General features: G+C 49.2%; 1 protein-coding gene across 2 annotated transcripts in view; it reads left to right on the top strand.

Annotated features, from left to right (window-relative positions):
• The window catches only part of Rnf144a (ring finger protein 144A), a 100359-nt gene extending 79745 nt beyond the window's left edge, over positions 1–20614 (top strand). For both annotated transcript variants that reach the window (XM_004644591.2, XM_023704808.1), the window contains 6 exons: positions 1435–1539; positions 1622–1682; positions 7754–7961; positions 13037–13184; positions 17340–17429; positions 20371–20614. In XM_004644591.2, the coding sequence (XP_004644648.1) occupies positions 1435–1539; positions 1622–1682; positions 7754–7961; positions 13037–13184; positions 17340–17429; positions 20371–20502 (744 nt within the window). In that variant the 3' untranslated portion in view covers positions 20503–20614. The remainder of the gene's footprint in view (positions 1–1434; positions 1540–1621; positions 1683–7753; positions 7962–13036; positions 13185–17339; positions 17430–20370) is intronic.
• Positions 20615–25986: the final 5372 nt, after the last annotated feature.

Genomic DNA, 25986 nt, shown 5'->3' with positions numbered 1-25986 from the left:
CTGCCCAGTACCATTACAATTTGGTTTAAGACCCCTCTAAGTCCTAAATTATGCAAACTTAATTATAGAAAGTAAAATCCTGATCTTGTTGCTAAAGGTTGTTTTTTCTAAAATGGCTCAGTATATGAAATGCATCACAGAGGTGGACAGATAAGATAATATCAGGCACTGATTTCTTGGTACTAAGTGCGAAGAATTGCGATAAATGTAAGTCAGTGCTCTTGGCCTCCTCTCTCTCTCTCTCTCTCTCTCTCTCTCTCTCTCTCTCTCTCTCTCTGTCTTTGTCTTTTTCTGTCTCATTGTCTCTCTCTCTGTGTCTGTCTGTCTGTCTCTCTCTCTATCTCTCTCACTCTCGTGCTCTTTCACCATGATCTTACTCTATAGCTCAGGCTGGACTTGAACTCCCTGTAGAGCCCAAGCTGGCTAGCAGGTGCAGTAATCCTCCACGTGCTGGGATGGCAGATCTGCACCCCCATGCCCATCTTAGATGCATTATTTTTACCAGTGCAAGGTTCAGCTATAAGGGCACCCTGTTTTGTCACCAAGGAATTGATGGCTCCCCGTATCAAATCACTGTTTCATGGCCTCTGGTTGGAGGAACCGGGTGTGCTCCTATCTGTCTAGTTGCAAAGCTCTCAAGAGACTTGAGTCCCTCCTTATGTTGAGTGACTCTGCACAGGACACCTCATTTCCCTTCCTTACCTCAGAACCAAGCAGGACCACAATTCAGGCCTCTGGACTCAGCAGGACTCCCCTCTCCTCTGTCTCCTCCCTTCCTCATCCTCACACTGTGGACAGTCCTGCCTTCTGGTCTCATGCCTAGCCTGGGCTCGCCCACCCCTAGAGTCCCATGAGCTCCCTCTGTCAGTGCCTAGTGACTTCCTCATGCTCGCAATCCTGGAATTCTGAAGCAGGAGGACTGCAAGACTGAGCTGATCCTAAATGACTTCCCCGACCCGGTGTCAAAATTGAAAATTAAAAATGAGCCAGGGATGCTGTAGCTCAGTGCAAACACCCTGACTTCAGTCCCCAGTACTTCCAGAAAAAAAAATTCTGAAGAATTAAAGAAACAATGTACGATACAAAATTTAGTAGGTGCCTGATATCGCTCCTGTATGTGAGAAATGTCTTCCTTCCTACCACACCCCACCACTTTCTTCCTTTCTCCCTGCCAAGCGTTGGCCTTGTGTTTGCGCTGTTGTGTGCAGAGCCAGCCCCCACCCTCAGCTCTCTGACCTGCAGCTGGGTGGTACCCCATAAATTCTTGGCACATGAATCAAACCTCAGGTTTCCCAGTTGGTGGTTGCTGGGAGCTACATGGCAAAAAGCGTAAAATGAAAAGAGAAGCTTGGCTGGCCGTTTTTTTCGTGCACTCCTGGGCTTGGATGCGTGGAGGTGGAGATGCTTACGGACTCTTCTCTGTGTTGCTTCCAGTGCCTGAAACAGTATGTGGAGCTCTTGATCAAGGAAGGGCTCGAAACTGCAATCAGCTGCCCAGATGCTGCATGTCCCAAGCAGGGCCACCTGCAGGAGAACGAGGCATGTGCAGAGGGAGTCCGGGCTGAGGGGCAGCTTTGTGTTGCTTTGTCTTTGACTAACTCCGCTTTTTTCTCTCCTTTAGATCGAATGCATGGTTGCGGCTGAAATAATGCAAAGATACAAAAAGCTACAGTTTGAAAGAGGTAGGTGGCTCAGGGTATCAGGGGACTTTGATGTCCAGTAGGATAGGGATGTGCCTGGGGGTGTGACCCTTGGGTGGCTGTGGTGATGCTGGTAGATGCAGAGCTTCTGGGCTTCGGCTGACCTACTGGATTGGCTGATTGCTCGAAGTTCCCAAGTCTTGGCTGTGGAGCCATCACTTGCAGGGGGAGCCCAGGAAATACCATTTGTCCACAGGGATTGGGGGTGTGGGGGTGATTGCGAGACCTGACCTTTGTGGGGCACGACTCTTCAGCTTGGTCTTGGCCTAGTGGCTCCAGGGCTGGGCCCGTAGGTGGGTCCTGAGTGTAAATGACCCTAAGTCATGGGAGGTGGTGGGAGACTGGGCACTGTAGTTGTTGCCTTGAGTCTGGTCCCAGCAGCAGGCAGAGTCCAGGGCCCTTTCTTTACTGATTCAGCACTCCACAAATAGGGTGCTGGAATTGGTGGGTGACTGAACTGTGTGCCTCACAAGGAGCCACAGCCAGCAGGCAGACCTGTCAGTACCTGCTGTCCTGACCACTGGCATGGCTGACGCCTGCCTGGCTCTTACTTTGCTGGGTTTAAGGGCCAGACTCCCCATCCGTAGTCATGACCCCCAACTGCCAGCGCTGCACAGTTCTTCCTGGGCCTGGCCTGACATGGACCTAGGGATCTTTTGAGGTCCTGTGAGGAAGGAGTTGGCACTGATGTACATACAATGTCAGCTTTGACTTGGGGAACCACACTGCAAAGCACCAAAACACATTTGCCTTCTAAAAACATCATTAAAACAGTTTTAGGGGGTGGGTACTTGGGGATTAAACCCAGGGCGTTTGCACTGAGCTACATCCTCAGCCCTTTCTAATTTTAATTCTGAGACAGGGACTCATGAACTCACAAAGTTACCCAGGCTGGGCTAGAACTTCTGATCTTCCTGCCTCAGCATCCCTGAGTGCCAGGACTGCAGGCATGCACCACCATGCTCAGCTATAAAACTTATTTTAAAGAGTCGCAGATACAGTTTGGCCCCATTTTCACATATGTTCTGCGCCTGGGGCCGCTGTACACAGGGCAGAGGGAGAGACAGGCAGGAGATGCCTCCTCTACAGGGCTTTGTTCTGAGGTCACTTCTAGGGTTCCCAGATCCACAGCCAGGGCGTTCACCCCTGGGGTCTAATCACCCTGTCCTGGGACAAGCTCCTGCCTATGTCTGCTATGACCCAGAACCTCAGATTTACATGGAAACACTGACTGGAAATAGCAGGTTGGACCAGAGAAAAAGCTTGTGGGATTTAAGAGTTTATTTGTTTGTTTTTAATTTTTAAAAGAAACGCCAAAGCCAAGTATATTTTCTCTGCAGGCTTGCTTTTCAAAAACGAGAACTGCAAATGCATGGGCAACTTAATTTTTTAGAAAGCAAGATTTGTTTTCCCGGCCTTGAAGCTTGCCTTCACGAGTTTGTGTAAACGGCATCTCTGATGCGCTTTGGGGCGTTTTTTAGTGCAGTTGTGGCATTGTGCAGTGGGTGCTGGTTGGTTGACCTACAAAATGGATTAATTTGCATGCCTAAGACTTGCAGGCCTTTCTAAAAATACTTTCCAGAGAGAATTGTGGCAGAAATCTGGAGTTGTTTGGGTTACAAGAATATGAACTTTCGATGATACTGAATTTAATTTAAAATGCAGGTGGGTAAATTTTCCTACTTAATAATTTCAGCTTTTTTGTTTAGTACTTCGGCCAAGTCTAAGAGACTTTTTCTCTCCCTCTTCTCTCTCTTGCATAAAATTGAAGCCAACTTGACCTAAATTAAAAAAATGCCTTTTGAGCTGATTGCTTGAAATCATTTAACGAACATAGCGCTAAATGTATTTTTGTTTTTTTTTTTAAAAGGGACTCAGACTTGAAATGACAAATGGTCTGTCCAAATGAAACGTGAGGCTCTTAGTTAAAATATAGCCCTGGCTCACAGCTGGGCCCTTGGACCAATGGGGCAGCCCTGGGTGAGAAAACTGATTTCAATTCGCTGTAATGCAGCCCTGGAGGGCAGCTCCGCAGGAGGCATGAGTGGCTGAGTATTGACAATAGTTAGTTACCAAAAAAATCCTAAAGCAAGCTTGATTCCAAGTGTGTCTTTCTTTCTTTAGCCGCAGTCTCATGGGAGTTGACGGGCCCTGATGCTAATGTAAACATTTCTGCTTCCTTTTCTTCCTCTTTCTTGATTTTTTGAGGCAGCGTCTCACTCTGTGGTTCAGGCTGGCCTTGTACTCACTGAGTAGCCCAGGCTGGCCTTCAATTTGCAGCGATCCTCCTGCCCCAGGCTCCTGAGCGCTGGAAGGGCACTGCCACCACACTGGGCTTTTCCAGCAGAAGCCCTAGGCAAGGCCGAAGCCAGGCTATGGAGCTGCTTTGCCGTCTGAGCACCTGTTCTCACGCCTGGTGAACTCTACTTGTGGGTGGGAAGAGCTTCCTTGTCTGAGAGAACGCAGTACTGAAGCTCATAGGTCTGCTAACATTATGGTCTCGAGGTGCGGCCTTTTCCTACACTTGACCCAGCTTTATCCTTCTTGATGGCAGAGTGGTATTCCACTGGGCATAGACGCTATTTTTTCTTTATCCATTCATTGGTGGACGTGCAGGACATGTAGCGATTATGGGTTGTGCTGCTGTAAAGAAGCGTGTGCATGGATCGCTGTACTGTGTTGTCTTTAAGGACGTTCTCTAGAAGAGGAATGGCTGGGTCCAGTGGGATTTCTGGGCTTCTTGAGGAATCTTCATGCTGATTTCCAGAGGGGTTGTACCACTTTGCATTCCCACCAACAGTGGAGGAGGGTTCCTCTTCCCCACAGCTTCACCAACATCTGTTACTATTGGATTTCTCTCTCTCTCTCTCTCTCTCTCTCTCTCTCTCTCTCTCTCTCTCTCTCTCTCTCCTCCATCCCCCTTCCCTCTCTCCCTCCCCCCTTTCTCAGTACTGGGGATTGAACTTGGGACCTTGTGTTTGTCACGCAGGTGCTTATGCCACTGAGCTATATCCCCAGTCCCTCTTTCTCTTCTTTCTTTCTTTTTTTTTAAAGGAAGTAAAGCTCAGATTGAACAACAGGCCAGGGTGTCTCCCAACAGTCAGGCCTCAATAGAACAGACAGCTCCTGAGACTACCGTGTTTAGAAACCTCCTTCACTGGGAGACTTCAGTATACCAACGCTAATGACACTCTCGGCAATGCTACTGCAGTACTGATGCACTTTGCTAGTTTCTGCTGCTGCCCTGGAAAGTACAGTTAGGCTTAGTTAAGAGCATGTCATATATATATATATATATAGAGAGAGAGAGAGAGAGAGAGAGAGAGAGAGAGAGAGAGAAAATACAGTAGGCACAGTGCACTGTACAAGATCTGGTATGTGTTGAGGGTCACAATTAGACACATGTGAAACAGACAGGTAGGTACATAGGCTTATGGAACATCAAAAATACATGGTGAGTGCTTAACCCTAAATATGGTGTTATAGTGAAAGACACGTTGCCACAGATCCTCCTCAAAATCCTCCCCCTTGCTTCTCACACACTCATCCCACCATCCTTGCTACTTTCTGCAGCAACTGTGGAGTCTTTTTTTTTTTTTCCCCCCTTTCTCTGGAGTCCTCTTACCTGAGGGTTTTTACCAGGTTTGATCACAAATACGAGGACTGCTGCTGCCTCTGAGCACCAGCCAGTGGAAAGGCAGCTTATAAAAATGATGCTGCGTCTTCACCTGCCTCACTCCCTACAGGATGTGGTGGCTTACTGTGTGACTGGCCCCTGGCTTGTTCCTAAAGTCAACATGGCCATGAAAGGGAAGCGTTTTGAAGCCATTCAGGACATGGAAGCAGCCAGGACGGTGAAAGCAAAGACCCTCAGGAAAGAGGACTCCAGAGCTGCTGCAGGAAGTCAGGAGAGGGGCCGTGGAGATAGATCAGCAGCCTAAGTGTCTGCCTGTGCAAACACAGGGACCTGGTACTGCATGCGGTGCTGACCCCATCCCTTCCCAGGTCTGCCAAGCCAACCCCCGAGACCAGGCATGGTGGTGCACCCCTGTAATCCCAGTGCTGGAGAGGGTGAAACAGGAGGATCGCTATACATCCAAGCTTGTAGTGAGACCTTGAACCAAATACATAAAATGGAGAAGGAGAAGGAGAAGGAGAAGGAGAAGGAGAAGGAGAAGGAGAAGGAGAAGGAGAAGGAGAAGGAAATAATAGGGACAATGCTGGGATGAGTGTGTTCAAAGTGAGGGCAAAGATTTTGCAAGAGATTCATGGCAGCCTGTGTTTTACTATGATAAGGTTTTAGAAAATTTAAACATCTATTGTATTTTAAAAATTACGTTTTCTATCTACACGTGTAATGGCCAGGAATCTTCTTGGAAAGGCAGATAGCAAAAACATTAGCTACTGAGTCGAGAGCTGATCCATTCCTTCTCTCGTACCAGGAGCACCTTGAGAGTTTGGCATCGTCAGCCTGCAGGCCCCCATGAAAAGCACCTGCTGAGTGCAGTGTTCCCTTTCTGGTCAAGTTCTTCATGTCCTTTCAGCTCTGTGGATCTGATAGTTTTGTGCTGTTGGTTAATTCACCTTTTTTTTTTAAAATGAAAAATGCAGGGTTTGTTTTATTGGATAGGGAGTTGACTGCCTTTGGCAACCAGCCAGCCCAGGGCTACTGGAATCAAGGTTTCCTGGAACCCTGTTTACAGATCGCTCTCTGCTTTTAACTTCAAAAGCAAAACTGAGGAGATGCCACAAAATCGCAGAAGCCACACAGGCTGCAAAGATTTCAGCCATCGCCTCAGGCCTTGTACAGAATGGGCCCAGGCCTCTGTGAGATGGTCCTGTTCTTACCAAGCTGGTGTCTGACCAGCACTGTCCCCAGAGCCCTGCGTCCAGCCTGTGTACTGGGGACACGTGGTGATCACAAGGGGACACATGTGTGCACATCTGGGAGGTCACATCAAGGGAGGACCTAACGAAGCTGCAGGTCTTCTGTGGTGCTGTGTTCGCGTGCTTTTGGTGCCCCTGGTGTCCTTGGTGCTGAGGAAACTGAGCCTGTCTGTCTCAGACTCTGCTAGGGACTCACTTTGCTTCCCATTTTGCCTTAGTACAGTGCAGTTCCCTGTAGGGGATCTCCCAGGACAGCTCTGATGAGAAGCCACTGGGAAGTCCTTGAAAGCAGCCCTGATGCTGCAGATTCTTGTGGCTCTTTGGTGGTAGATGTTAGACGGTGCCCAGTCCCCCAAGAGTTCAGTACCTGCTGCACTCAAGGGAAAGTGACACTGACAGCCAGGCATGAAGGGAAGGCCAGTTATCTCCATAGTTTTGGACAAGGATGTGAAAGAACAGGAATCTTGTTTTTAAAAAGAAACTCCCTAATTCCAAAACAGGAGGCCCCTTGGAAACTTGGGATCTGATGTAAAGGCCAAGCTTGGCGGGTGCAGTATTATTATACTCAGCTCTTAGCTCATGGAGTAGGTTTATGTTTGGGAGGGGAGACGGCCTTAGGTAGGAGAAGGTCCAGTTAGAAGAATTCAGCCACCCTTCTTCCTTCCTGTCTTTCCCCTCTGCTCTTTATTTTGCAGTACTGCGAACTGAACCCAGGGCTGCTTTGCATGGACCAACAACCTAGCCCTTCTAATGTTTTGTTTTGTTTTGTTTTGTTTTGTTTTCTTCTTCTTTTTCCTGAGACAGGAGTCTCGCTGTGCTGCCCATGCTGGATTCCAACTTACAATCCTCCTAACTCAGCCTCTCAGGACCTTTCCATAGTCTAATAAACATTTTTAATTGCACCTTGTGTGCTGATCCTCAAGCCAGGTTATAAGAACAGAAGAGAACACAGGGCCTGGCTCGGAGGTGGGCACAGATTTACAGACTGAAAGGACCTAGGACTGAGCCCAGGGTGTGCTGCAAGCCAGGAATCCCAGGGAGCCAGGGGCATAAGTTCTGTAGTTGAGAGAAGTCTGCTGTGCCTGCCATCATCACCCAGATGTGGTCCTCAATGCTGGACCCCTCTCCTCCCAGGTCTGATTGGCCATTCTCTCTCCTTACCCTAGAGGTGCTTTTCGATCCCTGCCGGACATGGTGCCCGGCATCCACCTGCCAGGCTGTGTGCCAGCTCCAGGACCTGGGGCTGCAGACGCCGCAACTGGTGCAATGCAAGTCATGTCACATGGAGTTCTGCTCGGCCTGCAAAGCTCGCTGGCATCCCGGCCAAGGCTGCTCGGAGACCATGCCTATCACCTTCCTGCCAGGGGAGACCAGGTACCCTCAAGAGCGGGCTGGAAGGGGGAAGGGAAAGGGGCTTGCATCCTCCCTGGAAGTGCCTCAAAGAGCACGTGACTGCAGACTCTGCCTCAGCACACACTCGGCCCCTGGAGGGCCATTTGACCCATGCATGCTCCTTACTATGCCTGCCCTTGCCCCCATGCCCTGGGAAAGACCCTGCACATAGCAAGAGGCCTGAGGACTGCACTCCACTCTGTCTGCCCAGAAAAAGTGAAGATTTAAACTTAGAAAGAGCGTTACAGTAACAGACGCATTGCCAGGAATTCCCCTGAGAATCCTCCTTCTCACCGGGAACACGCTTATCCCATGGTCCTTGCTGCTTTCTGCCGCAGCTCTGGAGTTCTCTTTCCTCAGAATCTTTACAAGCTGTGACCAATCTTACAGGCTTGTATTTGGTAATTTGAACAACTAATTTGAAGACAGCCATATGCAATATAACAGCCACTGTCGAGCGCCTTTCATTTTGTTGAGTGAAATTTTGTATTGTTTCTAATGGCTTTTTTACTCTTTTATATTCTCTTTAGAAATTATATATACATATGTGTGTATTATATATTATTATATATACATATAGTATATCATTATCTTCTTTTAGTATTATATTATTATTTTTTAAATGTATTTAGGACAAGGTCTACAGGATCTACAGGGTCTTACTATGTAGCTTGGACTCGTAGTGATTCTCCTGACTCGTAGTGATCTCCTGTTTTCAGCCTCCCAAGCACTGCGATTACAGGAGCGCACCACCGTGCCCAGTCTCAGTCACCATCTTGGAGCACCCCGAGGGTCGGGCTGGCACTGCATGCCAGGAATTGAACCCCTGCGTCTGTCCTCTGCCTAAGCAAGCACTTTAATCCGCTAAGCTGTTTGGCCATCCCAGTATCATAGTATTATATATTTTATTATATAATAAAAATTGGTGAGTGCCGCTGGCTGGTGCCATCAACGGGAAGGATCTGGCACAGTTGGAATCACTGTGCAGGGCTTAATTCCATGACACTTGCCTTTCTCTAAGACTACAGGAGTCCAGAGAGAGCTTCGAATGTGGCCGCAGGAAGGGCCTTAGCAGGGGCTAGGGAAGCCAGAGGCATCACCACGCACAGGGCTGCGGCGGCCTCAGGCCAAGGAGCCTGTGTTGCCCTGAAATACTGAGTCTGGAGGAAGATGTGCGGAAGCCCTGGTGTGCCTTTGGCCTCTGCCAGCGCCACAGCAGATGGCCGGGTCCTTGCCCAGGTGGACTTAGCAGCTGTCTTAGTTATTTTTTACTCGTTGCTGGGACAAATACCCAACACCCAAAATGAAGGAAGGAAAGGTTTGTTTAGCTCACAGTTACTGGAGGGTTCAGTCCATATTCCGCTGGCTCCAAAGCAAACGACAGCAGTTCATGTGGCAGAAAACAATGAAGAGCAGAGGAGGAGCAGCATCTGCAGCGGCGTCCATCAAGCCTCTCTCTTCCTTCTACACTGACTGCAAAGACCGGCGCTCCACAGTGAAGATTGGAGCTCCTGAAGATTGGCGTGCTGCAAAGATCAAGCTCCTCCGAAGACTGGCACTTCTCCACGGAAGTGGGGCGGGATGGCAGGAAACCAGGCAGGGCGGCTTCCTGCCTTTCTCAATTCCTGGCCCCTGCCCACCTGCAGGGCTAGGCCCCCATGCTGAGAATTGCTGGAGCTGATTCAGCCAAGTTGACACAATGTATCAACTAACACAATCCACCCCTTGTCAACTTGGCAACTAGACATATACTTTTTTAAGCCAATTTCCAGGTACACAGACATGCTTAAACATTTTACAATTCCAACATTGTATTAGAACCATGACATGTTACCCCTGGCCCTCCAAAGACTCATGCACAACCGTTTATGCAAGACATTTTAGTCCATCTCTAAGAGTTGCCAAAGTCCTACCAGTTTCAGCAACGCTGAAAAGTCCAAGTCCCTAACTTGCAAGATCTTAGGCAAACTTAGCTGTGAGCCCCTCTACAAATGAAAAGTTAAACTCTTCCAACATTCAAAGGCACAAGATAAGCACTGCCATTCCAAAAGGGATACACAGCTGCATACAAACAATTGGGACCAAAACAAGTCCAAGGTCCAGAAGGGCAAACATTAAGTCCTGTAGTTCCCTGTGGACCATTCAAAGTACCCTGTAATGAGTTGTGAGCTCCAAAAGCCTTACGTGGCTCCACCCCTGTGGCACTTCTGCGGGTAGCTCCTATGGCTTTTCTCTCAGGCCTGCTTTGCTCCCTTTTTGCAGCTTTTCTTAGATCATCCACATTCCTTGGTTTTTCAAACTTCTGAGGTTTCCACTGGATAGGCTTCTCATTCATAGCTTCACACACTGCCCTCTCAGGGGCACATTGCCTGGCCTCCCAGGCCTTCTTCTGAAATCTGGGTGGAAGCCTTTGAACTTCAGAACGCCTGCATTCTGCATGTGCCTACAACCAAAGCCACGTGGATGATCCCAAGGGCTGCTGCCAGCTGGAGCAGTAAGCAAGCTTCCTTCTCTCTTGACTGTAGGAGCTGAGTGCCTGGACTGCTGAGCATTCTGACTCTGATTCTGAGAAACAAATTCTCTATGTTGGCGCCATTCTGTAATCTGGTGTGGCCGCCGCCTCCATCCTGGAACCCGGTGTGGCCGCTGCCTCCATTCTGGGACATGGGGCTCTGCAGCTTTCTCCTCAAAGCAAAGTTCTTCACCCTTGTGATTCTGAGGCTACAGAGGGCAAGAACCTGCCACCTCCTGTGATGCCCTCAGGACATCTTTTCCACTCTCCTGTTCCTTCTCAACAATGGAGATCCTCTCAGCTCTGTCTTCAAACTTACAACGTTTTAAATCATCCTTTTGGGCTCTTTGCTCTTCATTTTTAACATAAATCTGGCAAAAAGCTCCCAACAGCAACCATGCCACTGCCCCAATATTTGGCTGTTTTGAAATTTCTTTTTCAAGATTAACTAGTCCACTGTGCTTAACTTCAGTTTCAGGAAAAGTCTCTGGACACGAGCAAAATGCAGACAACTTTTCTGCCAAGTCAAAACACACATGATCTGGAGTCCAACAACCAATGCAGTCCTTCTTCCCAGCAGAAACCTCCCCAGCCTGGTCTTTACAGGCAGGCTTTCTATCAGCCTTCTGGTCTTCTGAGCTCTGACCAGAATCTCCCATACAGAACAGCTGAAGCTGTTCCAGTGCTTCGCTTGTAGGCGACATCTCCGAACCTTTCCCATCTCTTCCCATAAGTCAGTCCCAAAAGCTTGTAATCCACATTGTCAGGTATTGCCACAGCAAGGACCCCACTACTCTGGTACCAAATTTTGTCTTAGTTACTTTTTACTCGTTGCTGGGACAAATACCCGACACCCAAAGTGAAGGAAGGAAAGGTTTATTTAGCTCACAGTTTCTGGAGGGTTCAGTCCATATTCCGCTGGCTCCAAGGCAAACAACAGCAGTTCATGCGGCAGAAAACAATGACGAGCAGAGGAGGAGCAGCAGCTGCAGCGGCGTCCATCAAGCCTATCTCTTCCTTCTGCGCTGACTGCGAAGACCGGCTCTCCACAGTGAGGATCCAAGCTCCTCCATAGTGGGGCGGCTGCAAAGACCAAGCTCCTCCGAAGGCTGGTACTTCTCCACGGAAGTGGGGTGGGATGGCAGGAAACCAGGCAGGGCAGCTTCTTGCCTTTCTCAATTCTTGGGCCCTGCCCACCTGTAGGACTAGGCCCCCATGCTGAGAACTGCTGGAGCTGATTTAGCCAAGTTGACACAATATATCAACTAACACAGCAGCCTTGTTCTATACACCCTGACACTAGCGGAGTGGACCGCATCCAGGCCTTTCTCCCGGACAAGTGTGTGCAGTCTCGTGGCTGGGCTGCACGGCTGCCACCGCCCTCGTTCTTCATTTTCCGATCCAGTGGTCCCTGGGCTTGCACACTCACTCTTGGGGCAGCTGTGCCCCTGCTCTAGCCTTGACCTTTCCTGGAGACACCTGGCCACATGCTGGATAAGCCCGGGTCCCCTCTGTCCAGATTACAGCGCAGGGCAGGCTGGTTGACCCACCCTCTGTATTCTAGCTGGAGACTGTCCCATAGGCTGCAACTCAGGGCACAGGGTGAATCCCAGCCTCAGCCTCCCTAAGTAGTAGGATTACAGGAATGCAACACTATGTCCTATTTGGTTTTTATTTTCCTTTTTTGAGATAGCATCTCACTATGTAGTTCAGTCTGGATTAGAACTTGCTGTGTAGCACAGACTGGCCTTGAGCTCATGGCAGTCCTCTTTCCTCACCTCCTGAGTGCTACAATTTCAAGTATGCACTGTCGTGTCTGGGATTTGTGTTTGTTTTTTAGGCCTTTCTTTTTTCTTTCTTTCTTTCTTTCTTTCTTTCTTTCTTTCTTTCTTTCTTTCTTTCTTTCTTTCTTTCTTTGTATTTTAGTACAGGATCTATGGGGTCTCACTACATAGATCAGACTTGTAGTGATCCACCTGTCTTCAGCCCCCAAAAGCTGGGATTATAGACTGGTGTATCCACACCCAGTCTCAATCGCCATCTTAGTGTGCCCCAGGGGCGAGGCCAGCACGGCACACTGGGGATCGAACCCCAGCCGCTGTCTGCCTGAGCAGTTGCTTTAATCCGCTGAGCTATTTGGCGGGCCCTGGCATTTCTTTCTTAAATGTTCTCTTTGCCCTTCCATCTGTTGCTTGACCAGCATTGGAATCTCCATTTTGTTTCTTTTTTTCTTTCTTGTACTGGGGATTCAACCCAAGGGCTTTGTACTGAGCTCCACACCCCAAGGCCTTTTAAAGTTTTGAGGCAGGGTCTCTAAGTTGCTGTGCTGCCCAGGCTGGGCCGCCACTTGTCCTTCTGCTGCCTCGGCCTCCCGCCGTGGTGATGTTACATGTGGACACCGCCACACCTGCCTGGATCCTCGTCTACTGTTTTTATTTATTTCATTTGACAAGAAGAGGTCTCAGCCCCTGCAGGTGGGCCGTGCCCCCAGCAGGGTGCAGAGCGTAGGCCCCAGATACGGAGTCTCACGCAGTTTCTCCCACAGCTCCGGGTTTAAGCTGGACGAGGACACCGCGCCCATCAAACGTTGCCCCAAGTGCAGGGTGTACATCGAGCGGGACGAGGGGTGTGCACAGATGATGTGCAAGAACTGCAAACATGCCTTCTGCTGGTACTGCCTGGAGTCCCTGGACGTGAGTTGGCCGTGGGCTGGGGCTGTGTGAGCCACGGGCCGGGTTGGGGAGCAGAAGGGCCCGGCGTGCCCTGAAGCACGTGGTGTCCACTCCAGGCCTCTACAGCAGTAGCTCAGAAGGGGCTTTTCTGTGTTGATGATGTTACTCTTCCAGGTGGGGACCCCAGAATCATGGGTCCTATCTGAGGGGAACCTGTCTCAGTCGGTCTGGGGCATCCCATAGAAACAGATCAGCCTAAAGCAGAAATATTTCTTTCTTAAGGCTCGGGAGGCTGGGAATCTTACTCCCCACAGATCTGAACCAGGTGTGGTAGCCTGGAACCTGGGCACGCAGAGAGTGAGTTCAAGACCAGCCTGAGACCATCTCCAAAAGCAATCAAAAGGCTGTGATCTCCACAGAGCTCGTTCCTGATGCGAGCTTCATCCCGGAGTTTAGACAGCCGCCTTCTCCCTGTGGCATCACTTGGCAGAGAGGGACGGAGTTCTGGTCTGTTCTCTGTAGGACACTGACCCTGTCCATCGACTCTACTCTCGGGAACCCATCCAGTCAGCTCCCAAGAGCCAGCCTCTTACCGAGGGCATGCTTAAGAATTTTGGTGGAAGAGGAACAAATACTCTTATGTATAGCTGGGGACTTTAGAGGCATAGCCAGGGTAAATACAGGCAGAGATGGCAGAATGCAGGTGTGGGAACCTTCCATTCTTACTTGACACCCATGGCATCTGCAAGACAGGAAACGAGCGTGTCCTTTGCTGTTCTGGGGCAGGGACATTCATGGCTTCTGTGGCTGCCTCCTCTGATACCCTCTTACATGCTCTATGCCTGTTGTGCAGCAGGACCTGGCCAGGCCTGGAGAGAGTGCCGGGTTGCATGCTGTTCATTGTTCTCTTATATCTGCTGCACATCACACACCCAGCCCCAGGCTTATCCAGGAGCTCCCAGCTCTGCTGGAATAGGTGCTTTTCAACTTCCAGCTCTTCTCGTTGATCATGGTAGGGGGATGGTTTCCACCACAATGGTGGTGCTGTGATTTGAGTTTTAATCTTTTATTTATTTATTTATTTATTTATTTATTTATTTGATAAGGAGTCTTGGACTCATAGTTATCCTCCTGTCTCAGCTTCCCCAGTGCTGGGATTAAAGGCATGTGCCATCACTCCCAGGCTCGGGATAGGGATGGCAAGGCATGCCATGCCAGGGATCAAACCTGGGTCCTTGCACTTACCAAGCAGGTGCTTAGACAGCTGAGCTATCTCACCAGCCCATGTGATTTGAGTTTCAGCAGAGCCCACTAGTCCGTGTATTTTACAGGTATAATTAAGTAGCAGACCTGATAGTGTCTTTAGGTGGGAAGCAGTTGTCTGTGCAAACTGAGATGTCCCAGAGACAGCAAAAATGGCTCGCTCAGTTCATTCATCACCAGTGTGAAGCAAGGAGATCTGGTTCCCACAGAGGAGGGTGAGGCTCACGTTTTCACAGCCTGGGGGCTCATCTGCCTCCGGTCTTCTTTCTTGCCTTGATTGTCCAGCGTCCTGGTTGCTGGGTGGTGCCAGAACTGTCCCCTTGGCTCACTCAGGGTACCTCAAAGATGCAGAGAAATGTTTGCACCCGCACATGAGCTCAGGGCATTGGACAGAGTGGAGCAGCTTTAGAAAGTTTGCTTCTCCTTCTCCACCCACTGGATGGATGGTTAAGAGGTAAACAAGTATCTTATTGATGGAATAGGAAATGTGGAGATAGATTTTGGTATTAAAAAAAAATTAGCCAGATCTCTGTGGCATTGGCTGTTGTTCTTTCAAAAGCCTGTGGTTCTATTATTAACTCTAAGTTACTGGATTTACCATGGCACCCAATACAGCTGAACAGATCAAAAAAAAAAAAAAAAAAAAAAAAAAAAAAACCCTTCCATTCTGTGAAGGCTTTTGTTTCCTCTGCCCAGTCAAGGTGAATGACCGGATTCCCTTTCTTGAGTTAAAGTCACCTTTGAGGGGCTGTGCTCTGACCTCATGTGCTGGCGAGGGCAGGCTTGGGATGACGGTTCAAGGCCTGCCGAGCCAACTGAGTCCTTTTTGCATTTCTTTACTGTGGTCCAAGTGTTTTGAAATGTGAGCGCTGCTTGATGGTGTAGTCTCTATATCCAGCTGCACTGTGCTACTTGATGTGTCTTTTCTAAAGTAGAAAGAGGGGCTGGGGAGATGGCTCAGTAGGATAAGCGCTTGACTGGCAAACGCGAGGATCTGAGTTCAATCCCCAGTTCCACAAAAAAAGTTTAAAGTAGAAAGAAGTGACAGGCCTGGTTTCTTGCTTGCTACCAGATGCCCCTGAGGACCCTGTAGGGCAGTATTAGCAGTGGGTGGAGACAGTGCTTGACACTTGGTATTCTCTCAGATCCTGCTGCCCCTTCCGGGAAGCAGAATGAAGCCTGGGTCTTGCGCCTTTGGGCGACCCTCGAAGCAGCCACTCCTTGCCTGCTCTGCTCCTAAAGTCCAGCTCCTGCCTGGACCCAGGAGATCCACCTGGCCCTTTTCCTCCATAAAACTTTCCTCCCAGCCAAGAGCTTCCGATTTTGCTTCGGAAGGAAGAGCTGCTGAAGTGTGACCCTGTCTTTGTACAGAGCAGTGTTGGAGGGAGAGTGATGTTACGGTGTGGGCAGTTTATGAAGGACATTCATAGCCATCTCACCCGGGCTCGAGCTGTAGGGCTGGAAGCTGCCAGGATTGTGTCTGGGAGGTGGAGTGAGGAGGGCATCTCAGGAGGAGCCCTGAGCGCAGCTGTGCACATGCAGGCTCACAGCAGCTGTAAACACTCTGCACTGCTTCTGCTTCATCCTGTTGTTACCAGGGCTCTGTGCTTAGGTCCAGAAATGTTAGAAACAAGGCCTCATAGAAGGAAGACACAGGCATAGCCCTGGACCTCCGCTTGGGGCTATGACAGGTAGAAGGGAGTCACAGCCATGACAAAGGGCAGGTTTGGGGAGAGGTCACCTGAACAGAGGAGAAGCAACTGATTGGTGTGGAAGGTTTTTCGCATGCTAGGTTCCACGGGCCAGCCCGTAATCCCAGCACTTGAGAGGCTGAGGCAGGAGGATCACAAGTTAGAGCCCAGCCTGGGCAGCCGAGTCAGTCTAACAGGACCCTGTCTCGATGATGATGATGATGATGATAATTAATGCTGGGGATGTAGTTCAGTGTGAAGAGCCTGGATGCAATCCTTAGTATCAGAAAAAGGAAAGAAAAAAGACAAAGAGAAGAAAATTCCTCCTGAAGTTTCCATCCAGATTGTCCATGTAAATAAAAGGCTCAGACTTTCAGAGTGTCCGGGCCCTGCCCATCAGCATCTGAGTTGAGTGGCAGGCAGCGCAGTGGTTTCTGCCCGTCGGGTGTGGCAGCCTCGTCACAGCCACACCCTGCCGGACTCAGTAGGACCTGTTTGGCACCTTTGAGCTTTCAGCTCTGGGGCTGTGTGTGACCCGTGGGCCTCCATGTGTGTCCCTCTTTGATTCTGCTGTGAATGCCCCAAACAAGCAGAGTGTCAGTGGGCCTCTTCTGGCCGTGCCACCTTCTGTCCCCTTTGGTGGCCCTGGGCCTTAGCACTCCTACTCCTCCTTCCTTCCTCTCTCCCCTCCCAGAAGGAGGACTTGGCCCGATATGGACATCAGCGCGGTTGCAGGGACAAGATGGTCCCTGAGCTGGTTCAGAACAGAAAGCTCGTAGTGGTCCTCGTGTTGGAGGGAACACGCCACAGGGGAGAAGCCAGTATTGGCAGGTGACAGGGATGACAACCATGGTACAGTCTCAGGGGTGACTCTGTTGGCATGGAGCTGGGTTGTGAGACACAGCCGTGCCTGGAAGGAGCTCTGGAGAAGGCATGGGCCTGGTTCTTCAGCAGGCAGCACAGATGTGCTCTTCCGTGCAAGCTCAGAACAGAGCCCTGGTGCCAGTGTCCTGCTTTGGACCAGGGCCTGAAGTCTGACCCCAGACTCCCTCAGGTGCACCGGGCTGGCCAGGCTCCCTGGCTGCTCCTGGGAGGTGACAGCTGCCCTGAGTGACAGCAGCCAGCTGTGCAGTGTGTGCAGGGGAAGGAAGTACAGCTCAGGCCCCAGTCACCGGGCAGCCCGGCAGAAGATGCTCACTGTTGCCCCTTTCTGGCTTCACAGGACGACTTCCTCCTGATCCACTATGACAAAGGACCCTGCCGCAACAAGCTGGGCCACTCCCGGGCTTCAGTGATCTGGCACCGGACACAGGTAAGAACTTTGATCTCAGGAAAGGGTGTGTGTACGCGCGTGCGCTTGTGTGTGTGTGTGTGTGTGTGTGTGTGTGTGTGTGTGTGTGTGTGTCTGCATGGGGGTGCACGGTGTGTTCCTGGTGTGTGTCATTTTTAGAAGTTGCCCTGATGGAAGACCTGCTGTACAAAGAGACAGAGCTGGAGGTGTGCCTCTGCTGGCTTCCTTTGGGGCCATGGTCCCTTCAGTAACATCTAATGTGCTACTTGTGACCTCGGCTCTATGTTTCCTACCTGTGGGTGCTGCTGAGTGCTGGGCTCCCCTGAAGAACAGGCCGATGCCAGGAAAGGATAAGGAAAAAACAGTGATGGATTGCTTTGCCAACTGTGAGTGACTGAGCTGTCTGAGATGGGGATTCCCTCTCAGTAAAGCTATTAGAGCTAAAACATCCACCCAGCCTCGTTGGGTGTTGGGCAGCTAACACTCTTGCTGCCATGGGGTACACTAGAGGAGTAGAGTCAGCCTCTCTGAGGGGACGTTCATGACGCCCACCTCGTGTTTTCCCAGGATAGGCTCTGGGCAGGGGTGATGCTTTTGGAAGCCCGAGGTGTGCTGTTTGTGTGGCCAAGTCCTCATGTTCATCGACGCCAAGCTGTAGGATGAGCAGCCTGTGACAGAGGGCCTGTGTGGGGTCCTGCTCAAGCCCCCAGGAGACCCCGGGGCTTGCCGATCATGTCTTCCGTTTTCCCTCTTTGCCCTCTCCAAACTAAAGCTCACCTGCTCTCCTGGCCTCTCCTCTTGGTCCCTGCTGTTGCTGCTACCTGGTCCTTGTCACCATCTGTTCCTCCGTGTGTCCTGTGTCCTGCTCTGCACATGTTATGATGTGGGTTTCAGTGAAGCCAAGGTATTCTGTTCCTTCACTGCGGCTTTGATTTTCCCAAGCCCTTGAATGAGGTTTGGAGGTGAATTTTCCCACTCATTCAGAACACGAGTAGTTACTTTGCAACTGGCTCATCCCAGGACCACCGTGCGGCTGTTCTTTACAAGCAGGGTGCTACCCAGCAGGCTGAAGGCATGGATGGCTCACAAAGAATATGTTCTGCGTTTGCCCAGAGTACAGCTTAAGGAATCAGGGCAAGGGCTTGCCAAGACAAATGTCACTGTGTGTGTTGGGTAGTGACTCCCAGGAGCCTGAACTGCTGCCCGGCTCTCTGGTTCTGCCTGTTTCATTTCCTGTCAGCTTCTGGCAATAACTGCCTCTCCTGTCACCATCAGGTCACAGTTTGGCCACCCCAACTTGCCAAATAGCGCGCCAAGTAAGATCCAAGAGAGACAGGGTGAGCAACAAAGATGGCATCTCAGGGGCAAGACAGGAGCAAGGGGCTGAGGACTTGTGTGGATTGAACCTCAGAGGGTGTTGGCTCATTCTGGACAAGGGAGTAGAGATTCTCTGTGGGTTCTTTCCGATTCGGAGACGTCAGTGTGCATGAAATTTCTGTAGAGCACAGTGACATTCGCTCTGTGTGAGTCTGTAAATGAGCATTTCCAGCTGGCAGCAGCGGGGGCTTCTTAGCATCAGTACCGTAGGACTTATTGATGCAACGTGACACCATTTATTAAGCAGTTCGTAAGTGTGCGTGCTTTGCACTATGTGTGTGTGTGTGTGTGTGTGTGTGTGTGTGTGTGTGTGTGTGTGTTGGTTTTCGGGGCATATTGAAGTCAAGGTGGCCTTTCACAAATCTGGGGGGCTTTACTGCGTAGTGTCCTTTTTAGGCTCATAGTAGCTCTCAGAGATCTTTAGCCTCCTTTGTTTAGGATGCAGGCTCGAGCAGTGGAGCTGCCCAGTGTGTCCTCTGAACAGTAGGTGGCGGTCTAGTCCCGGGTTCCAGTCTTGGCTCTGCCCTTTTACACCTGGGAGGAATGTAGCGGAGGGGCAAAGCCACGTGCTCTTTTGAACATAGCTGCATTTGAAACCCATTCCTTTCAGCATTTATATATTTCTAGGGATTCATTTTTTTTGGGGGGGAGGGTCTACAGGGGTACAGGGTATCACTACTAGATCAGACTCATAGTGATCTGCCTGTTTACAGCCTTCCAAGAGCTGGGATTACAGGCAAGCGCCACCACACCCAGTCTCAATTGCCATCTCAGCACTCCCTGGGAGCAGGACTGGCATGGCAGGCCCAGGGATCGAACTCACAGCCCCTGTGCCTGCTTGCAGAGGCACTTTAATCTGTTGAGCTATTTGGCTGGCCCTAGGAGCTCTTGTATATTAATAATCTCTTCATCTTTATAATCTCATCCATTTCCATTGGGAACCATTCCTTCCTCTAATACATGTCATGTCTGTCACATGGAATCCCTTTGTACCTGGAAGCCTAGAGCAGTGTCAGTAAGATGTGCCTTTGTTGTCTTCCTCTACTAGATAGGGTCTCCCCTGAGACCAGGATGTCAGGTGCTCTTGTCTTTGCTACACTGACTGCACTGCCTGGCTCAGGTGGCTGTTGGGTGGGAGGGGCTCATGTGTCCACTGGTTACATGGATGGATGGAATGGGGGAAAAGAAAGGAAAGGAGGATGCAGGAAATGAAGAGAGGGGGAAAGTGCAACAAAAGAAATATGGGCGATGGATGGATGGTTGGGTGGATGGATAAGTGGTTAGGCAGATGAGTGGAGGGATGGACGGACGGACGGATGGATGGATGGATGGATGGATGGATGGATGGATGGATGGAGGATTGTGAATGGGTGGATGGGTGGATTCAAGGATAGATGGATCCATAAGTAGATAGATACGTGAATGGGTACTTCTATGAATGGACAGATGAATGCTGGTGGATGGCTAGATGGTTAAAATCCCAGTTGGATGGACAGGAGACGGGTGGTTGTGTGGTTTATATTTTAGCTGTAGGGCCTGCAAGCTGTCCTTTCCTTACTCCCCATGTTTGTATTCTTTCTTCCAGGTTGTGGGCATCTTCGCTGGATTTGGGCTCCTGCTTCTGGTGGCGTCCCCCTTTCTTCTTCTGGCCACTCCCTTTGTGCTCTGCTGCAAGTGCAAGTGCAGTAAAGGTGACGATGACCCACTGCCCACCTAGAGGAATGGACAATGCAGGAAGGAGACCTCTGCTTCCAGAAAGTGTGGCCCCCGTCCCACCCTCACTGTCCCCCTCTCTCTAAACATTTTTCTTGCCTTACGTGCCCCATTGAGCTTCACAGTGTCAGGCTGGGTGCCATGATTTCAGGGACCAAAGTCAGCATTTGCCAAGGCCCCAGCTGAGGTCACCTAGGCATGGGGAAGGCAAGGCAGGTGTGGCGGGGCACGTTCCAAAGTCAGCTTTTGCAGGTCTGGCTGGTGGTGTGGATGAAGCACACTAGGGCAGTTGTCTCCCTCCCCGTGGCATAGACGAGGGTTGTCTGGGGGGCATGGAGGAGACCCTAACCTTAACCAAGCATCGTCCATCATCTCTGCTTGACTTCAAGATGACGCCATGCTGTGTGGAGAAGTCTTTTAAGGATCACAGCTCTCTTCAAATGGAATTCCATTATTCCACCTTAAGAAAAGCACTCTGTTTATGACAACTGTTTTTATTACTAATGGCATTTAGTAAAATCCTTTTTAGAAGGCTTTTTTCCCCCCAACTGAGTAGTGAAAATCAACAAGGTGCATATAAACCATCCTATGCCTTTCTTGAAATGTACGTTTTAAGAAGTGACAGTTAAATGACTTTTCTGGCTTGACCACTTTTCAGGAGATTAGAAAGCCTTATGCATTCTGAGTTTTTCTTGAAACTTGCTGTAATAACTTTCTGAATGCTGTAAGCCGTGTACTGTTAGAAACACAGTTCCTATATTTGTTACATTTCTCTGAAAATATTGACTTGTTTAAAGGAACATCTCAGCTAGATTCACCTTTCTTTCTTCTTTGGTGATTCACCTCGCAGGTTCGCCTCACTGCACCCAGGTAGCAGCAGATACTTTTTATTAACGTGCTCAAACCAGATGTTTTACTTGGAAGGAGTCCTTCCCGGAATCACCATGGTTTAGCCTCTTGCCCCAGTTTTAAAGTAGCATGAAATAAATTGCATAATCCATCCTCAGACACAGGCCTCCTGCCAGAGCCCGGGGGAATTTTGGACACCCAGCAGGAGTTTTCTGGATTTCCACATTTTTTAAACACTTTACGTAATGTTGAGAAATCATGTATCTCATACAGTTTTAGGTCCTCTATTGGCCAGTTTGTCCTTGCAGGGGTGTAAAGAAAGAAGAAAACTATCCATAACCCTTAGTTATTTTGATGTAGAAATTCTTCCACTTTGTTCTTTAGGGGGTGGGTGGTGTGTGACAGTTTCCATGGCAACAATACAGAGATCAATAATAACACACGTTCCACCAATTGACTTTTAAAAGTGAAGAGAGCATTTTCTTAGGGAGAATTGACTTCCAAAGCCAAATGTCTGCCAAAAGGCAGACGCTGCAGATTTATTACAGTGCAATTTCTTAAGCTGTATTAAGTGACCTACAAGGAAGTAAAACACAAAACTCTCTTTCTCTTCCTTTGCTCATTGCAAGCACATGTTTAAACCATATCTGTCTTGTGTGTTGGGCTCCACATGCATGTATCCATCTCAGGTCCTCTTCTGTCCAACAGTTTCTACTTTATTTCTTGACAGCAAACAGCTGAGGAAGATTAGAGTCAGTTTTGTCTTTACTACTAGTCCTGATTTCCTTCATCAAAGTAAAGCCATTTAGAAGATCAGTCCGTGTCAAATTATGTCCAAAGATCTCTCCTTATGATTGCAGTGTAAAAGTTAAGTAACTAAGACTATGGCATAGCCATCCATCTTCCTGGGTGAAGGCTGGGCTTCTGTGTGGTTGGAGATGTTGGGATGGGTGACCAGCTTCACTCTTTGCTCAGTGGCCCCAGACCTCAGCCTGTAACGTGTAGGTGCAGCCATCTGGCCACTGCCCTTGAAGGTGCCCGTCCAAGATGACAGGCCTGTGGCTCTGTGTCTAGTGGCCCACAGGGCAGCAGGATACCCAGTTCCTCCCGTCCAGTGCCTGAATCCACAGAGCATTCCTTGACTCCTTGTCCTTGGGCTGGGAGGGAGAGTGTTGGCAAAATCTCATTTCAGGAACGGCAGCTGAGGTTCTCATGTTCCTACAGGCTGTTCCTAGGGCTGCCGTCCTGCGTCTGGAGGGTTTGTGCCCTGATCATGTGCATCTGTAGCCCCAGCCCTCCTTGTGCCTTCACCTGCTGTGTTTCGCAAACATGTGGTTGAACCTAGGCAGGAACCACAGCAGTCTGGGGACAGCCAGGGGCAGTCAGAGAGGTACCTGCCAGCTCTGAGCATCTGTGCTGAGCACATCTCACTCTTCTCTGTGTAATTCAGTAATGCAATGAAACCTGTCCCTTCCCTCTATCAATACCAGGCTTACGTTGACATGTGTACACTTCCATTCCCTGGCCCAGCCTTGTTGAGAAGAGTGCCCTGTCCGTTTGTGATGGAGATGCAGTCTTAACCATACTTGCTGTAAAACACAAGTAGAAGCTGGGAAGGGGAGCTTTGGTCTTGCTGTCACTCCCCAGTAAAACCCAGAGTTCTGCATTTAGTACATGGACTTGTTCCCGTTGTTCACCGTGGCTTCTCCCAGGTGAAAGGTGACATTTAGATTTTTTAAGATGCTTTATACTTTTATGTCCAGAAATACTTGACACCCATTCATTTAGAGACCATTAAGGGCAGGGGACAGGGAGCGACTCTTAGACAGCTAGGTGTACTCCAGGGCTCAGCAGTTGGGGGTCTGGAGAGGACATAGTTGACCTATCAGTTATCTGAGGTCCTTTGGCAACTGACCTTGTTATCAGGTTTTATTGAGTCCTGTGACCCAGCAGTGTGGGCTTTGTACCTCACCCAGGGCCACCACCTTCAAAGACAGAGTCATGGTGGATGCCCATGACCAGGGTTGACCCAGCATCTCAGCTAAGCATCACATGAGTTACTGTGAACATCAGCTCTTCTTCCTGAGCTCTCAGGAGTGGCTCAGGCCAAGAAACCAGCATCAGCCACCTCTGCATCTTTGCAGAGCTCTGTTCCATAAAACCGGCTTGGGCTGAGCATGGTGGTACATGAGGAGTACTCAGGAAGCTGAGGCAGGAGGATCACCGTGAGTTTGAGTCCAGCCTGGGCTACACACTGAGTTGAAGGCCAGCCTGAACTACATAGCAAGACCTTGTCTCAAAAAAACCTGGACAAACAAAAACATAAAAAACAGCAAACAACCACAAAACCCCTGACTTGGTACCTAGACCAATAATTCCTGATGAGAACACAGTGTCCAATGGGGGGAGAGTATGCTAGAGGCACAAAAATGACATCAAGATGAGTTTTATCTTTCCTACTTCCTTTACAAAAAAGAAAAAGTTACTTAGCAAATTAAAAGAGAAAAATTTTCCTTTCATAGTCTTTCAGAATGAGAGGATTGGAAAGAAACAGGGTGGGCGTTTGGGCTATTTCTCAGATCACCATTAATCGACTCATTTGTGTATATATCTATGTCAATCACAGACCATCGAGGGAAAATATTTTGCATGTATACAGCTTCATGAGGGTCTCTTAAAGAATACCAAAGCCTGTTTCTTATATGAACCTAAATCCTTATGAAAATAAGTGGAGAGATTTGATGGATTATCAAAACCCCCAGTTCTGCAGAGCGGCCTGCCTTGAAATGTAATTGCTAATGCATCGCAAGTGAAAAGCATGCTGTTTTATATTTTAGCCCTGTGGGCTCCATCACCGCCCTCTAATTTGTGTTATCTCGTCTTCCACGATTTCAGAGGCTCCGTTAGGTAGCTGTGTGCCTGATTTGTTTCTCTTCTGTGCCCACTTGGCTAAGGGTGTATTTTAATCTTGTATAGAAACATGCATGAAGGAGTCATGCACACATATGCGTTATGTATATGACGAGTGGTAGTCGGACAAAAACGAAACGAGTTTGGTTTTATGTCCTTTGCAGCATCCGTATGTTCTGTGCCGCCGACACTGTGATGTACGAAGGCCCCGTTGGTATGCCTTGTTCGTGTTGCGTTTTGTACTTTGGAATCCCCACGGATATGTCTGATTTGTAATTTCAATACATATTTTCAATGTATTGTATCTTATGTAGTTCATTCCCCTTTCAAAGGGATTTCTTTTTAAAGATATTTTGGCTGGAATACAGGTGACTTTTGCAAATCCTTCTCGGCTCCTCTTTTGTGAAGGTTGGATGCTCGTGGGTTGGAGGGGGGGAGGAGATGCGGGGCAGGGAAGGAGCGCCCTGTGCCACGGGGATGCTGAGTTTAGTGCTAGAGATTTTCTCTCTCAGGAGGGGCCTGTTGAGCGCATCAGTGGTTTGGATCCTTGGTGGTGAGCACAGCCCGGGGCTGTCTCCTGTGGGGCCCGACAGGGTCAGCTCCGGGGAATACCCGCATGGCGTTTCTTTTTCTTTCTCCATCCACGAGGACGGCTACCAGACCAGCCAGCCTGCCACCTTGGCCAAAAAGCAGCCTCCAAGTCAGCATCTTTTCCTGCTGGAAAAGAAAAATAATGGATACTTATGATTCACTAAAAAACGTGATCCTTCTCAGATTCCGTACCCTGAAGGTGTCCAAGCCCTTTGTTTCAAATGTTGTATTGACACACACAACATACACGCATCCCTCCTTACACTGTCTTTAAAATAGGCTATTTGGGGCTGGCGAGAGAGCTCAGCGCCTGGTTAGGCAAGCTTGGGCAAGCTTGGGGACCGTTGTTTGATCTCCTGCACCACATGCAGAGCCAGTCCCTCCCCAGATGTGCTGAGCATCTGGGCGTAGTGATGCACACCTGTGATCCCAGCGCTGGGGAGGCTGAAAACAGGAAGATCACTATGAGTCCGAGGTATGTAGTGAGACCCTGTACAACCAAATACATTTTAAAAAAGGGGTCACCTTGGATATTGACAATCTCCACAGTCTGAAATAGACTAGGAGGTGTTACTGAAACATGCAATACATGCTAGTTTTTATTTTAATTTTTTATTTTATTTTATTTTTATTTTATTTATTTATTTATTTTTTTTGCGGAACTGGGGATTGAACTCAGGCCCTTGCGCTTGCCAAGGAAATGCTTATTCTACTGAGCCATCTCCCCGGCCCTTACATGCTAGTTTTTAAAAATCTTGCAGTAAAATGCATGTCGTCATGGATTCCCCTTAAAATATTCTCTCTTGCTTTAAGCACATTTATTCCATGGCTCTTGCCACTTCCTGCAGCAGCTCCGGAGTCTCTTTCCTGAGGATCTTCAGCTGCGCTGTCTTTGCTGCCTCAGTGTCCTGAATGGATTCAAAATGTTTCCCTTTTATGGTCATAGCGACCCTGAGGAAAGCCAAAAGTGGCATGTGCTAGATCTGGTTAATAAGATGGATGAAGACAGTGTTGTATTTTTCTTTGCTGTAAGTATTTGATCAATGAGGGATGCTCATTTAATCTATTTAAATGGTCAGCAAGTCTACATGCAGAGCTGCGTAGAGTCAGCCCCAAGGGTTAGGACAGCAGTGGAGAG

Source organism: Octodon degus, unplaced genomic scaffold (genome assembly GCF_000260255.1).
Source record: "Octodon degus isolate 3935 unplaced genomic scaffold, OctDeg1.0 scaffold00204, whole genome shotgun sequence".
NCBI classification, from domain to species: Eukaryota; Metazoa; Chordata; class Mammalia; order Rodentia; family Octodontidae; genus Octodon; species Octodon degus.
This window is presented reverse-complemented; position numbering and strand designations above follow the sequence as displayed.